The sequence below is a fragment of the Ylistrum balloti genome, unplaced genomic scaffold (genome assembly GCF_031769215.1).
Source record: "Ylistrum balloti isolate Yb309-2 unplaced genomic scaffold, AGI_CSIRO_Ybal_v1 Utg370346, whole genome shotgun sequence".
Lineage (NCBI taxonomy): Eukaryota > Metazoa > Mollusca > Bivalvia > Pectinida > Pectinidae > Ylistrum > Ylistrum balloti.
Window position 1 is genome coordinate 401299 of NW_026782248.1, and position 17716 is coordinate 419014.

At 34.7% G+C, this 17716-nt stretch overlaps 1 protein-coding gene across 1 annotated transcript; it reads right to left on the minus strand.

The window, feature by feature from the left end:
- Nucleotides 1-500: 500 nt before the first annotated feature.
- LOC132553751 (hemocytin-like) lies at nt 501-15621 on the minus strand. The gene is made up of 10 exons (XM_060218023.1): nt 15558-15621; nt 7959-8173; nt 6992-7123; nt 5983-6418; nt 5059-5276; nt 4467-4598; nt 3165-3420; nt 1955-2160; nt 995-1138; nt 501-731 (listed from the first exon to the last, which is right to left on the minus strand). Exons 1-10 carry the CDS (start codon nt 15619-15621, stop codon nt 501-503), a joined length of 2034 nt encoding a protein of 677 aa, XP_060074006.1.
- Nucleotides 15622-17716: the final 2095 nt, after the last annotated feature.

Here is a 17716-nt window from a genome sequence, read left to right on the forward strand (position 1 = left end):
AAATAAACTTTAAAAAAAATAAATGATTAGACAGTAATTTGAATAAGTAATTCGTTAAGCAAGTTGTAATTTGAATAAAAACGGAAAAAGGAAAACAAAGGTATGCAACCAAAGCAGAGTAAAGTATTACAATTTATTGAAGAAATGTTTGAAAAATCACATTATATTTGGATCTCATACATTTACGTTTGCGGTAAATATGAACATTACAATCAGTCTTAACCAATCAATATATAGGTATACCAAATTTACATTTATTAAGAAGCTTTCTGTTTTAAAAATCATTATCAATTGCAGGTGTGACAAGTGCCTGGTGATGTATATATTTTATTAGGATTCGACAAGCCGGGAAGGGATAGGAAAGGATTTAAAGAAAGGTTTGCACACACTTGGAGACAAAAAGATAAAATGGGATAACACAGGAAAGGTAACTCAAAGCACAGGAAGTGACGCCTTCACATAAAAGCACTGTGGGATCCTATATCACTACGTCATGTTCACTAGCCTTGAGCTGTGACGGCCGCCTGTGGTACCGACTGTGTCACCGGAACTGGTGCGGTGGTGGTGGCGCCTCCTGCCGGACTTTGTCGGATCTTACAGCCGGTAAAATCCAACCTGACGGCAATGTTGTTGTTCCAGACGAGAGGAATAAGTCGCATACACTTTGCAGTGATTACACAGCCGAGTGAGTTTGTAACTGGTGTATCCTGATCAGTATTCCCTGTGAATGTCTAAATTAATTCATAAGTTTACATATCTTATCATACATGTACCAGAGCTGCGTCAATACACAGATAAATTAACTGAGTATTTTATATCTATGGAAATTTAAGACATGCTTGGAATAATTAGCGCGGTTATTGCCTTTGAAGTGTTCTACCCGCCATTTGGAAGCTGTTATGGTTATATATTTGGTTTTGTGATTCAATGGAGTATAAAATAAAATCGTATTTGCAGAAATAAATTATTTTTGAGTAATTTCGTCACAACCTACCGTGCCAGCTCCACTGCCGACTGGTAACCACGTGACACAGTCCGTGCTGTATTCTAGCCTGTATTGGCTGACCCAATCTTGGCAACAGCCATTGCGGCCTTGGGTGGTGACGTCACGGATGACGACAGGACTTGAGAAGTTAACCTGTGTAAATTGTCGTAAGTAGTCAGTAATTGACAAAGATAAATGTTTCGGAAATTGAAAATTACATCATCAATAAAAAAAGTCCCCACTCCAAATATTCAGCGCATATGATTAAATGATGCTTTTTTATTTATAGAATACAGATTCGCACAAATGTAATGTAACACATACGTTAAAATTGGACCTGATTATAGTTACAATTTTTAAAATTTACGTCTGTCAAATTTAATGGTACGTGTATATCGATTTATCGAGTGATGTTAAAACTTATATATTCACATTCCATTAAATGCCGTATGTTTGTTTTATTTCGCGGCGCTAATACTTTGCCGCTGTCCTGCTTTGGGCTAGTTTACAGATATTAAAGTGATGTGGGTGTCTATGATCTGGTGTCAACATATGAAGACAAAATAGATATTGGAGATTTTCATAAACGACAGAGATGTTCGCTGAAAAAATTCGAATTTAAATATTCCGGGAAAACTACTAATTATACAGAGCAATAAAATTGTATTCAAATATATTGTCGTACGAACTGTATACTTGGATTTTAACAAACACAACAAGTACTTAGTATTAGAGTTCAAAAAGGTATTTGGCCATCGTGGAAAATCGATAACGCGATGTGAGACAAATATAGACTGAGGTAGATCAGCAAGCACAAACTAAAGATTAGAGTCGGATATTTCATATCCGGATACGTCAATACGTTTTATTATAAATTTGTCGCAGTGTAGATAAGCTTGTTTTTACCTGACCGCCTAACTATGTCTGTTGATTTCACCTGTCAATTAAGTTACCTGTACATGTTCTCACCTGTAAATATTGACTGACGTTGTTGGTATCCGGGGACCAAGCTCCCATTTGGAGATTTCCATTTGTGTCAAGGAGTTCCTTCTGGTTGAGAACGCCACGATCAGGGGAGTATACCTGAGTGGGGTCTATTTTCTCCTTTTCTGACGATGCTGACATAGTGAAGCTAGCACCATATGGTGACGTCAACAGGCTATCACCACACGAGGCTGGGGAACGTGAAATCATCAAAATAAAAAATGAGACATCACAAAAATATTGACATCAAAAATAAGAAATCACGAAAATGTTGACAACATAAAAAAAAGTATATAAATAAATATGATAAAAAATAAAAACACCAAATGTTGACAACACAACAAAATCAGACATCATGCGCATGTCTTAACAAAATTTCTATCCAAATTCAAAATCGATAGCGAAAACATTAAGTGCGTGGTCGGGTGGCGCAGTGGTAACGCACTCGCCTTTCACCAAGCCGACCGGGGTTCGATTCCCAGAACGGACGTGAAAAGGTAAGGGGTCACCTGCTCGACCATGGTTTTCCCCAGGTACTCCGGTTTCCTCCCACAATTAGACCCCTCGCACGCTTACATCCGGGCCAACAAGAGTGATTAGTATAAGTTGACATAACTTGTTTCACAATTGTTGTAAAATAAATAAAGTTTATATTCAAAACATAAAGAAAACATCACACGAAATTCGAAGATAGAAACATTGTCTTCCGGATATTGAGCAAATTTTAGCTTGCGCCTTTGAATATTCAAATCATGTATACATTTGTCCCAAGCATTTTCAAACAACTGCATATTTTCGAAAGAATCATCAACAGAAACATTATAGATTAAGGACAACTAAATTTATTGTAGAAATTGTGAATATCTGATACATAATTATATATTCACAGATAAACATTCTCTTTCATTAACATGCCAGGAATATTGTTTTGTTTTTTAGCATGAATACTGTACAAGAAAAAACATCTTCCAATACAAATTCAGCTTTTGATACGATAAATGAAAACAATGAATGAAATAATGAATTAAACTGTGCTCCACAGCTGTTTCATCCCCTTTGGACTCGTCAGTGATATGGAAAGTAAGTTTATAACGAATATTGATGCTTCTCATTTACAGTTTACGGTAAATTCGTCTATGACAATGGGTTAAAGATGTAGTACATACCATCGCGAATTTCGTCCCAAAATACCTACTGTTAGATTTTGCCGGTAACGATGTTGTTAATGCTGCTGACGTAGTCTGTGAAGGGGGCTGTGATGACGTCACAGCAGCCGCTGTTGTTGTCGCAGACGCCATAGTTGTTTGTGTAGAATCACATCCAATAATATCCATCCTCATTGCGATATGATGATTCCACGTGACAGGGTTCACCCGAATACATTTAGCTGTGACCTGCGCAGTGAGTGTGTTATTCACTACAGTATCCTCGTCCGTGTTTCCGGTAAAAGTCTGCAGTAAGACAGAAAACATCGAACTTAGATGTAATACACATGCGAAAAGAAAAAAACCCATTAAAACTTAAAATTAACTACCATTAGCCTTTTAAAATTCATTTGCAGAATGGAATTGTTTTTGTTTGTTTCTTTTGTAAGTTTGCCGTTTCTGTAAATACTTTTTATCAGTGCCGTTAAAATACGTGTTACTACAATTAGCAATACACGAACAAGAATAGAGTTTAATTGGGTCCAATAGGAATATACAGGTGGGAGATTGAATAATAAAAAAATTCATAGATAAGCACCTGCCAACATTGATATAGAATTAGAAACCATAGATAATGATTAATTAAAGTCCACAAAATGGCTGTTTCAACCTTCGATGACCTTCACCAGTGTTACAAAATGCCTACATAGCCATAATCCAAACGCAAATTCAATAAGTCAAAGGCAAAATATAAACAAAAGAAAGATTAACACGGAGTCTACTGAAAAAGTAGAAGCAAAATGAGACCAGGTGTTCGGAAGTGTAAGCGTCCTCTGCTTCATCGACGACACCTGCCATATAAACCTTGGTCAAACAACGCAAGCGATGTCACGTTCTCAAACGAGAAAAATATATACCACAACGGAACCAACAGGCAAACTAATGATCGTTAAACACGTCCAGCTTCATATCGCCCAAAGAAATAGAATAACTAAAAACTAAATATCATTAGTCTTTTAAAGTTCATTAGAATTTTGTTTACTTATTTGTTTGTTTGTTTATCAATTTCACCGTTTCTGTATATATTTGTATAATTTGTGTCGAAATGTGTGTTACTACAATGTGCAATTAGCACGAAAAGAATTTTGTGGAGTCTATTGCGAAATACAAAAAGAAGACTTTAAAAAATGAATACTATTTGTGAACAAAATTTTAGGATTGGAAACCATAGAGCCAAATAGTTAATTCAACTTCCTCAAGGGGCTGTTTCACCTTTCGATGACCCCAACCATTTTGCGAAGTGGCGCCATTTTGAAATCTAGAAGGTGATTAAGTAAAATACACCTGTATACCTGGGGAAGTGTTGTCCACGTGTTACAGTCAGTGCTGTATTGTATCTTGTATGAAGTGACCCACTGCTTACAACATCCATGGCGCCCTTGTGTAGCTACAGCACTGATTGTCTTTGGAGTCGGAAATTCCACCTTAAAATGAAGGTAACGCATAAATATATTATCTTAACTTCAGTGGATTAACAACGGAACATGTTTAAAGGTTTGTCTAGGGTGGAAAACACATATAACTTTTTAAACAACCCAATTACATAAGAATCGATGATAGAATACACGGAAATTCAGACCAGTTATATAACCTGTCATACATTACTGTGATGTCAAGCAATACGTCCTTCATTGACGACATAAATCTGTCATTTCTTGTTTTGGAAATATATATTTGTTTTTATTTCCGCTGAAAATGACCAAACATAGCCAAATAAAAGTTAGTTGACGTGTCAAAGCTAGATCTCTATTAGTGGTGGGATGGGAAAAGTTTTAATTTTGAAACTTTCCAGATGTTGTTGAGTTAAATTGATTTAAGCGATCTCGTTATGCATAACAACATATTGTATATAAGTTGATATTGTTTTTAACTGTTCTTCCATACCTGGAGATATTGACTAGTATCTAGGGTACCGGCAGCCCACGCTCCGATCAACACATTCCCGGACTGATCTTTGCTCTCTACCGTGTCCAGCAAGCCACGTGCGGCGCTGTACACGTGGGTTGGGTCAGCAGCCGCGAACTCCGTGGAAGATGTCACAACCACCCCATTTAATGGCTGTTTCGTCGCCGGATCAAAAACAATATGGTCTGTACATGAACCTGTAATGTGAATAATTTTAAATGTATATCATTTTCTAGTTTGATTATAATCACATCTTATACATTTTTGTTGAAATATTTGTCTGCTTGTGTTAATTATTATTGTCCAAACAAAATGAAATAATTGATGTGTGCAATTTTCTAAACGATGACAAAAGTAGTAAATCATTTCTAATCATTATCAATAAATTCAGATTTAGGTTATTGCAATGTTTGCTGTAGCCGTGGGTTTTATTTTTCTTTTGAAAAAAAAATTTTTGAAATAAAAAAAAACAATATTATTTCATATTGCGTTTCATTGAACCCATCAACACTATCTCATTTGCCTCGAGATAATATTTAAAACTTTGTAACAGGTTTCTTTTCCTTTCTGTATAGGGTTTGTTGCAAAGTTTTTGTTGATAGAATGTATTATTTTGATCAGGGACATAACAATGTACATCATAACGTCATCATCTACACAAGAAATAACAGCTCATGGCAAAAAGACATGAGAGATTTTTGCTAACTTCCTAGAGCGATATAAAAAATTATTCGGTTTGACGTAGATTTGAATATCGTCCGCAAAGCAGAAGACGCTTTGCCTTTCGTCACTCCTGGTTCTTGTTTACAATTTAAGTACTCTTTTTACAAATCATTTGGTTACATGTCGATGTTCAGATGTCAGATGAATTTGAATCAACTATTTATTTTATTAATGACTCACCTGTCGCTTTCTGTGGTGCTATAGCCAAGGACGTCGCTGACTGTCCAGCTGTAGCTGCCGAACCTTGGACAGTGGTACCTTGGTTAGAATTTGTTGAAACGATTGGTTTAACGGTCGTGATTGGCTGTGTTGTTACAGGAACTGTGGTTGGCTGTGTTGTTACAGGAACTGTGGTTGGTTGTGTTGTTACAGGGACTGTGGTTGGCTGTGTTGTTACAGCGACTGTGGTTGGCTGTGTTGTTACAGCGACTGTGGTTGGTTGTGTAGTCGTTGTGGGCGGTAATGTAGTAGTTGTGACGTCACAGCCAATTAGATCCATCCTCATTGAGATATGATGGTTCCAGGCAGTAGGATTTATACGGACACATTTGGCGGTGATAGGAGCTGGTAAGGTTTGAGTCACAACGGAACTCTCGTCAACGTTTCCTGTCATATCCTAGGAAGCGGAAATTGATAATCAACTTGTAAATGAGATGTACATATTTTTCTTATAATATGTAACGACCTGCCATTTAAGGACACCGAAAAGGATGCACATAAAAATTCCTTATGGGCTATTTTGTTTAGTTTAAATATCAGCGTCTGCAATAAAATTAATAGCGCTGAATGAGATTCACTTTGAATTTTGTTGAAGACATTTAATGTTTTATCATTTTATGTTCAATTATTCAAATTCATACGAGTTTACAAAAAAATAGAATTCGGCAAATCAATTATAGTACCGTTGTAGCGTAGAATTACATGACACAATGACGAACTTTGACGCTGGAGTTTCTAACCTAAGATGAATCTAAATCGGTTACTATGATGAAATAATTTTGGCAAATATGAATACTTTGTACTGTCATTTAATCGTTTACTATGTAGCCGAAGATTGTTGAAACAAAATTGGATCACAACATGATGTTCCGTGTTTCTATGAAATATATCCCATAGTTTGGAAATGTTGACTGACACGATAGATATGAATTGGTGATTGTGGTAGGGACTATGTTAAGGGAACTATTACCTGGGGAAGGGTCTGCCAGGTTTGACAATCAGTGCTGTACTGTACTTTGTATTTTGTCACCCATTGTTTACAGCAGCCGTTACGACCTTGTGTAGAAACAGCACTGATGTCCTTAGGGGTAGAGAATTCCACCTGTAACAATAAAATTGTATAATTATCATAATCCTTTTAATTGGCTCATCGTAACGTATTCTGTCAAGTTGGAAAAATCACGACAAATGGAGTATCGACATATCGGCAAAAACAAAACATTGGCACCGCGATCATTGGAAACAGCGAAACATCGACACTGCGAACATTGGAAACAGCGAAACATTAGCACCGCAAATATCGGCAACATCGGCACCGCGAACACCGGCAAATATCGGAAAAATAAAACAACAGAAACAGCCAAATATATGTACCGTTAATATCGGCAACAACGAAACATTGCCAACAACGAGACATTAGCACCGCAAATATCGACAACATCGGCACCACGATAATTGGAAACAGCGAAACATCGACACTGCGGACATTCGCAATAACGAAACATCGGCACTGCAAATATCGGCAACACCGGCACCGCGAACACCGGCAAATATCGGAAAAATAAAACAACAGAAACAGCCAAATATATGTACCGTTAATGTCGGCAAAAACGAAACATTGCCAACAGCAACGAAAGTTTGGCACCTGTAACGCCGGCAAAAAAAAATAAAAGAAATATCAACATGTCAACAGAATCCAACTCAAATTCAATAAAACTATTATTATTAACATTATATGAAGTGACTCATACACGGAGAATTAGCCAATTTATTACGGAGAAGCAGGCGTCTTCTACACCAACAGGTATACTAACGAACTGTTAATACGCCCACAAAACGTTAAGAAAGGTTAAAAGGTTAAATGTTTTAATGCATAAAATAAATGTCATTTCTACTGTGTTAACTGAACGTTAAGTATCCTGACGGACGCTCCTTACCTGTACATATTGTTTTGTGTCTAGTGTTGCTGCTGACCAGCCCCCGAGAAGAGTGTGACCAGATGCATCTTTTTCTTCTTTAGCGTTAAGAAAAACACGTGAAGGGCCATACACGTGATTGGGGTCATTCGCTCCGTACTCTGAAGATGTTGTGACCTTGACCCCTGTTTTTGGTGTACTTCCGCTGTCAAACACTAGTTTATCTGCGCATTGCGCTGAAATGATTATAAAAGAAATGAAATATGAACCCGAAACATTCACATATATATATATCAAATTAAGTATGCTTTACTTACTGAAACAAAGATGTATGATAATTAAACCTAAGATTCAAGCCAAAAGCAAACGAACAAAGAAAAAAAAAGAAATAAAAACAAAACAAAAAACAAGAACAAAAACAAATAAAAAACCAAGAAACAAAAAAACAGAAAAAAAAAACAAAACAAAAAAAAAAACAAAACAAATAAAATAAAAAATAATAATGAACATCATTTTAATCTTAATTCTAATCTATAATTAATGGAGCCAGAGCAATACATGAACTAAAGGAAGGTTTGCACGAAAGTTTAAGAGTGAGATCATGTTTCATGTGTTCCGAAAGAATAAGCGTCTTATACTTCATCGACGACAGATAAATTTTAATATGAAATATTATATGATTAACTTGATAAAGGCTCCACAAGCTGAAATCTATAACGTCATGATAACAAATACGATGTTGGCATTGTACAGAAGACGAAACGTGACATTACTAGATATACATATAAATGACGGGAAAAAGTCATCAGTAGGGTAGAAAATGTTTATCATTTCGGATCCTCTGGTCTTTGTGTCCATTGTACTGTTTTCGATGGGCGTCGTCGATTTTGAATTAAAATTACAAGTCTGCATTCTTTTCGCGTATCTAAATCATGGTTTTGAGTTAACGAAAATAATAAAATAAAAACAAAACAAAATAAAAAAACAAAGTAAAATTGTTGTTTATAAGGGCCAAAGCGATGCTTTATGTGCAAATGCGATTGTAAAACAAGGTATTTGAAAATTTCGAAAGTAATAACAAGTACCCCTGAATGTTGGAATACCAGACCAAGATCACATGACATTTAAGATTTGATTAAAGTTAAGGTGTAATCTCCGAGATGATTCTACACTTTCACTTGTAAGAAGTTCTGTTGACATTGCCATCCGACTATAAATTTACAAGAGGTTTACTATAATGTACTGCTGATGGGTTGATAAGCTAAATTTTCCGGTCTGATCAGGAATTTTACGTAATCAAGGAATTGCTCATAGTCTATAGGGAGGGACAGGTTTCTGTACCGGTGATGCAGTCTAAGTGTGTCGTCCTTCTGATGGGAGGACTGTTATACTCGTCACCTAGTGTTTGTGACACTGGTGTAGATAGGACATTGGGGCGCCTTTAATGGATACACCGTCAAACTTTGTAGAAAGGGATTTTTTTATGAGTCGAGAAACAAAATGCTCATTAGATCGTTAGTATTAAGACGATGTTATTCTTTTGAGGATAAAACTCATGTGTTTAATAGGTTTGTTATGTGTTTGTTGTAGTGACCGCGTGCAGAATGAGTTGTTTGTTTGATTCAAGTGCAGCAAAACATGTGTCATAGTTTACGAACATTAGAAAGACTCTACCAATGTCTAACACAGAGGTAACCTTCGCGAGAAGTATAATTTCGCTGTAGTAGAGGCGATTAAATGTTTTAGATTTCAGAAAATATATGAAATTGGCCTTTGTACATGGATATCGCTGTAAAGTCATGCTATCGTGTTTTCTTGTAATGGACATGTAGTGCAAAATCAATCACTGTTTGATTTATAATTTATACAATAGATTCTATAGATCTTGAGGTGGCGATGGCTCAGTGGGCAGAGCATTGGTCTACATCATGTTAGTAAAAGTTTTAGGGTAGCGCTTCGACGTCTCTAACTGTTGCGAGGAAGAAAAATGGGAGGGGGGATGGGGACGTCAATGCGTGCTGACGTGATTGTAACATTAGGCAGGATACTTTATCATTAATTGCTCGACGGGCCTCCCAAATGTTATTCAGTGAGGTGTCCTACGAGAAAAAAACATCAAAAATGACCAGCGCATGAGCTATAAATCCATAAAAAAAAATTAAATAAAAAAAAAAGAAAGAAGAAAACATTATTTATTTAAGAAATGAAATAAATTACTAGATAATAATTTGAAACAGAAATATAATAAAGAAATAATGAATAATATGAAACAATTATTCAATGCTAAAAATTCTGCTTTGAACATCAGTATCACTTTTAACACAGCTCACTTTCATAAATTCCTATGTATACTGACTTAACATGTGTCTGTTTCAGTTGCGGTAACGTGGATCCTGGCCGTCAATCATAGGACGACATTGCTACCACGCTAGGAGGTTGTTAGGCCTTCATGTCATCAGGTCGGTAGTCAAAGAATACCGCAACACAAGATCACCTGTATGTTCCGGGTCATGCCTTTATCCACATTTACAAATATTTGGTGTAAAGGATTCGGTTGTCTAAACGTCTATTTATTTGACCCCATATTGCCAATGTTCTTCACACTACAAATTGTCAATATTTATCAAACATTTAATAGACAAGCTCGTCTTTTCTGGTGCCCTTTTTCAAAGAACTTACACAAGAGACACGTAACCAAATACGTATTACATGATAAATGCTCACTACTAATAGACAAACATATACCACTGAGATGTTTGCTGCTGAGAGAGTTGTATTTTTGTTAACACAATATTGTACAATACACAAAATGAATGGAACCCTTCAATAAAATTTAGAGTTAGATACAGTAAAGTCGAACAATGAAGAAAACTGCATCATGCATTTTTTTTTTGCCAAAACTTTCAATAACAACAGGATTGGGCACAATTTATAGAACATATCCAACGTCCTAACCTATCAATGTTAATCACACACATACATATATGGAAAGAAATTAAAAATGGGAAATTACTAATATGAAGTGACATTATTCCACACTCTCATAAGAAAGAGAAATTGAGAGATATCTTTCAAAATATTTTTATTGAACAAATAAAAGTACATCTTGGATCGGACAACTGACAATGCTTATACTTACTCTCTCCTTACAACATTAACAGTATATACACGTCAATGCATATCACTATTAAGAATACTTATATAAAAATACAATTGATTATTTGGAATCTGAAAAAAAAGATTAAGAGAAATATGTCTTAATATTTCAAATTCATAATAGACAATAAGTGAGGTAATGTAACGAAATATTAGCTAGTAAGGTAGAAATCATTACTTAACTGACAGAACCTACATGTATTAATACGGGTACATGTATAGTAAATAACAAAAAGCATTCATTATTTGCACGATAATTGGCATATTAAAATTACTATCAGTAATCTTTTTTTAATTGTTGTCACCTATTTGGTCAGGTATGGCTGATGTATTTCTATACAATATATAACACAAATTCATTCATATCAAGTATTACTTATTTAAAGACCGCAAACGTCTGGGTACTTAGTGGAATAGTATTATTTAGGTCTGAGATGGAATACAGCATGGCATTCCCTTCGTTAGTCTATAGAGGACAACGAAGAAAAAAGTGGTTACAATTTTCATTTGGATAACGACACAAGCAAATAGAGCTACCAGTTATATGAGAATGACGCAAGTCAGTTCTAAGTTGACAGAATATTATATAAAGTTTTGTATTGCCATGATATTTGAAGATATCAACATGTAAGGATTGTAAATTGAGATTATCATAAATTTAAAAATTCCTTCTTTAAATTTCTGATCGATGTTATAGAATTAAACAGACAGGTATGGTCCTTCCATTCAGCCATAAGGAAAGGAAAGAACCTTTTGATATATGAGTGTGTTCTGGATCCGGTTGAATGAATCGAATAAACTATTATGACGAAAATTATAATTATTGCTGGTAACAATATAAGGTTGCAATAGGTCATGGTTATGGGAAGGGCAATAATTGTTATATATCCTTCCAATGGCACTGCCATTGTCGGAATAACATGCCACCTGTATTCGGCAGTGATGGAAACAGCTGTATCAATGTTGATTAATATTTTATAGTAAGAAAACAACTTGACCATCTGTCGTCGCAATACACTAGATCTGTAACAAATCAATAGACTTCCTCGTGCCTAGTAATAGTGGGAGACTGAGAGATTGAGCGAGCGGACGAGAGGGAGAGGGGGAGGGGAGAGAAAGAGAGAGAGACGGGGGGGGAGGGGGGGGGGGGGGGGGAGGGAGAGAGATTTTTATTTTATGAAACATGCAATTTTCATGAAATTTGAATAAACCTTTTTGGACGGCTTTCATCATGACTATACATGTTTCATGGTATGTAACACGTCATGTGCTAGATCTGGCTATGAAGAAAGAATGTTCTTATATGCGTAGAAGAAAATAACTATTGGTTATAAATTTTCCGAAACCGCAAACTATCCTTATTTAAAGCAGTTAGTCATCCCTTGTCATTCAAAATCTTATCATCCCCGTGAATCATGCCAATAATTACATAATTCTAAAGACGTCATGCTGATATCGTTTTATCATTACATGTCTCTGTAACTCTGATTGCCATTCGTCTTTCACCTAGGTTTCAATATTTAGACCCTTATCACCACTGTTAATTCATAGAAGGGCGAAATAACTATGTGATGCAATCGATTTCGTTACTTAGCTCAGCTGTATCTAGTTCCAAGTTTATTCTGAAAGATGATATTCACGTGTGTGTCACTTAAACAACCTGTGGGCATATAATCCCGATTTTTATCTAATACCTTAAATAAAACAGAAATAAAACAAAGCAATGTGCATCTTTTGCTTGTGAATATGAAGTACTTTTAATATACATCTTCTTTTTGTGCTAATTGAAAATGTTATTTAAAGTTTAGAGCTTTTTAATGGGTTTAAGGTTGTACAAAAGACGCACAAGTGAACAAACACCATTTATTATTTAGAGTTTGATACTGTAGAACCGAACAATTAATTAGATTAGATCAAACAGCTGTTTCTCCCTTCTAGGACCCATCACGGAAAAACGGAAAACAAAAACAAGAAACAGCCTCAAGAATAATGATACCAAAGTAACATTACAAACAAATCTTTAATGACATCAACGTTTAAAATGAAATACGCGTGCTATAGACTCATACATCATGGTGATGGACATGCATAATTTGATTGATTTAATTGTTGAAGATTAATTCTCAAGATTAATTCAACACTACATAATGAAAAATATATTCTCGCCTATAAAGGCCTATAAAGATACGAATGTCATGTTTTAGTTATAAAAATGATACATTCACTGTTTATATAGTTCATGATATTAGTAGGATAACGAGATCATGTTCAACAAGACTTTAATCATAATGTTATTTATAAATTTTCAAAATACAACACCAAAAGCATTGACATGTCAAAACGACAAGTAGACATGCATAACCTACCACTTCTTCCTCTGCATCCAAACACCCAAATAAAAGTCCTAGAATTAATATAGATTATATTCTCGTAATCTTGTTAACAACTCTCTATGTTCATGTAACCAGTCCGACGAAACTACTGAACACTTCCTCCTCCAGTGCCCTAACTACCATCATATCAGAATTCAATGCTTCAGTAACATACCCCCCGACATTAATGTTAATACCTTATTATATGGTAACCCTAATATGCCAGATCAGTACAATGAAAATATTTTTGACTGTGTCCAAAACTTTATTAACCGTTCTAAACGTTTTAATTAAGCTCTAGCGTATCTAGTGAGTTTGTGTATACTACGAAGTAATCTCAATTACAGTACTGACCTGGTCGTGGTATATTGTACTTTGTTGAGTGAACCACAATCAAATATAGATCTATAACAGTCCTAAACTCTTGCTTCGTCATCCTACAACGGTTTCCTCCTTTGAACCCATGCACCCTTTCTTTTCCCCTTCCCTGTACTTATGCACCTACTTAATTACATTATGTTGTCAGTGCTGTCCATTGCTCATGTAATTAGATACGGAGACAGATTAATATAAGTACATTGTACTTGTTTCTGAATCCAAAATGCATATTTGCTTTTGTACTGTACTCATTTCACAAAATAAAATACAGTTTAAACTAATATAGATTGTTTAATATTTCATTCATGAAGGGAACAAAGTGATGAGCTTTAAAAACACAATGAAATATAAATATCATATCGAATTAAAACGTATTTCAAATGTTTGGAAAAACTCGCCATCGAAGCGCAAGGATTTTCGCGATTAGTTTGTGTCTTCACGAAAATTCATGTCACCAACGAAATCAGAATTCAAAATTAACATACAACATAAATAATTACAAGACTGATAAATTGTTTAATAACCTAAACCTATTCACATGGTCTTATCGTTCTTTCGATGTTTGAAACTTATGAAATTTATACAATCACAGGGATTGACATTTCGACCGACTATTTTGGAATATCGTCAGCAAACTTTTAGGTATCGCCGCATCAGCATCAATGAAGAGGTCTAGAAGGACGAACGGGTGTATTATCCAACTAAATTTATTATATATGTTGAATGTGATTATTGTCTCTTGTTGTTGATTAAAAAACTGGCATTGTTCATAAGAGTGTGGTTATATGTAACATCAAACTGGTAATCAACATGATATCATAAAAATATTCTTCAATATATGTATATATATATAAATATAGCAAGATGGATTTATAAACGAGTTCTATGTTTTGATATCCTGTTAGTCATATAACTTTTTTATATATAATTTTCATAAATCACTTTGATATGAAACATGATATAAAATTTAATTACTCACTGACATGTCCTGTAAGGACGAAAAACTGTATGATTCGGCGGAATTCACTAGTTGCCTTTTTTCTCATTTGTTTAATTCATACGCCAAAATATTATTACTATGAGACAGAAGATTTTCATGTCGACCAGGAAACAAATTATGGCATCATGATAGCTCACGAGTTTCCATACATCATTTTCTTTTGTATCTCCTTTAATGATCATGGTCACTTCTGATAGACTGCAATAACAATGCCGTATTGCCGTATTTTTGCTCGATTTTCAGAAGTTTGATATAACACACATCCATTCTTTATAACAATTTTACAAAATTAATATATTCTGAAACAATCAAATACTAACTGTGCTGTGATAATACACTTCAAATCCTACAATGAAATAATTAGTATTCTCTTAAGTGCATTTCGAATTTCCGAAATTTTGTTCTCCAGCTATACGGGTGAAACATCGACGGCTATATGAATTAATAAATAATTTCTTTTGATTCCTATCTGTATCACTTACCTCCAAAACATCTACTGTGTGATTATTTATTAAATGGAGAAATGTGGCTGCAGTTGCCAAAATTTCCAAAACGGTTAGATGTCAACTTTTTTATCTGAAATGATGTTTTTTCACTATTTTGATTAATTATTAATTTGATATCTTTTTTTTCAAAAGTAAAATTATATTTAAATACGATTTTTTTTCGTACGTCATGATATCTATATAACAAAACTTTTAAATAAAAACTAACCTGAAATTGTTCCGAAAAAGCAAGCGAAAAATACACCGACGGTCCGTAAATCCATGTCCGCCATCCTCTTCTAATCTTACATCAGTTGTAGTCTCACTGTTATCAGAATTAACCCGACATCTTTAAACATTTCACACCGGAACTTGACAAGAGAAAAAAGTTACAAAGTCACAGTAGCCAATGGTTTCGTATATGGAGATGATTCACGAAACTACGGAGGCTCGTACACACCACAGGGGAAGTCTTCATACTATCGTTGCCACATAGGCTAGAGAGTTTACAGGTATTCAATTTGTATACTGTGAATTATCTGTACAAACTGTAAAACAATTAATTTTTGTGAGGATTTATTTTCGTAGATTTCGGGTGTACTCTTAATATATGAATTCATATATCTATAAGCAGTTAAATTTAGTGCAAGTAGATTTATGTCGGATATGTTCATCCGCGAAACCAAGAGTCCACGAAATACTATTTATTTGGAAAAAATCAGGAAAATTGAACACCACGAAAAAATATGATTTTGCAGTATATTGAAATAGTTGAGGCGGTCATAGTATAGGCAGTTGTTTGATAGCATTGTTCATTCATCTGCATTATACAGTTGTGTTTAATTAATTTTGGAAAATACATATCTTCTCAATAATGATTCTATAGTATAGTTTAAACAAATCCAAATCTATGCCACTTTCAGAATACGTAACGCCTTAAAACCTTTTATCTTATATTCCGTTGCCATAGTTTCACAATTACCCTACATCAAAATTTCGACTTAATTCTAGTATTGATTCACATAATCTTCCTGTCTATTTAGTTGCTTTTTCGTATCTGATGTTCATAAGATTTTTGCGTTTTAACTGCGTCCCTGAGTGATTAAATCATATATTATTTTATTTTTTTCCTACTTTGCAGGTTCGGTTTTAATAACAACCGTCTTCAAAAAAATGTACAAAAATGTACATAGATAAAAATAAATGAATAAAACAACATCACACAATTGTGCCATTTTTCTAGGATTCGTCAGTGATATAGGTATAAACTGTTTAAAACCGTGAAGCAACCGAGGAAGATCATGATTGGTCCAAATAAAATGCGAAATCCTGTCAGGCAGAAGAGAGCAAAAATGCATACTTGTAATATTTAATGATTTAGAAAGACGGCGGAATTAAACTAAACGAATGACTTAAAAAGTTGTCACCATGTTACGGTAAACTGAAGCAGACAGCATCTCTTTTGATATCGAAGGTTTGTTAAAAAATACAAAGAAGAATACAGTTCCTTTCAATACGATTTTAGAATTAGATAAACACAGCGAAATTTGACAAAAAAATAAATACGTCATACAGTTATATTGCTCTTCAATGATTAGACAGCAATGCTTGCGGTCTAAAGTATTGAATCTTAGAAATAAATTTTAGAAATTGATAGATGTTGACTCTAATCCAATAATTTTTATCATGAAATAAATTACTTATTTTTTCTTCTTAATTCGCGTTCATTCTGGAACCAACGTCGTTAGAGATAATTAATGAGCTATTGCGTTTGATAAATCGATTACTCAATTGTTCATTTAAAACACTATACTTTTTTTATATCAAAGTTTATAACACCTTCCAATTCAAGTTTAAAATAAGACACAGTAACACCAAATAAGGAATGTGTTTGGGTATAGGCAAAGGTAACGAATGCACTCGGTCTCTTTAAAAAAAATAAAGTTTTAAAAGATCCGTCTTCCCAGGTTAATCATTCCTTTGAATGTTTTTTAGGGTAAATAGCTACACGTGTTTTCGTCTAACTGACACCACTGTGTCAATAAAGAGGGGCGAATGTTTTATCCGAAAGTTGACAAAATTAGAAATCGTAAAAAGCTTCTAGTAACAATTTTGTGAATTTGTGCTGATTTCCTGTCCATGCAATGTCATTGTTTTGCTCATAGTTTGTACACAACCAAGGTCCTCCATAGTTTTATTTCTCTGGTATTTGGAAATTAAATGTGGGGTAGGTATCCCTTGTTTGCACATTACTGAAACCCTAGGTAGCCTGCTATGGACCTCCCTCAAAATGAATGCTAGAGGGCGGGGTCATTTCTCGGGGTCACCGGTTCCCCGGATCAAAATGTCTTTGTACCCAGCCGTTATCTGGGTTCGTCCCGTGCCTAA

Excerpts from the sequence above, each read along its gene's own strand:
- LOC132553751 (XM_060218023.1), bottom strand. The coding sequence starts at position 15,621 with ATGGCGGACATGGATTTACGGACCGTCGGTGTATTTTTCGCTTGCTTT. Across the intron at positions 5,277-5,982 it reads AGCACCACAGAAAGCGACAG|GTTCATGTACAGACCATATT; the intron begins GTGAGTCATTAA and ends TTCACATTACAG. Across the intron at positions 1,139-1,954 it reads ACGTCAGTCAATATTTACAG|GTTAACTTCTCAAGTCCTGT; the intron begins GTGAGAACATGT and ends CAATTTACACAG.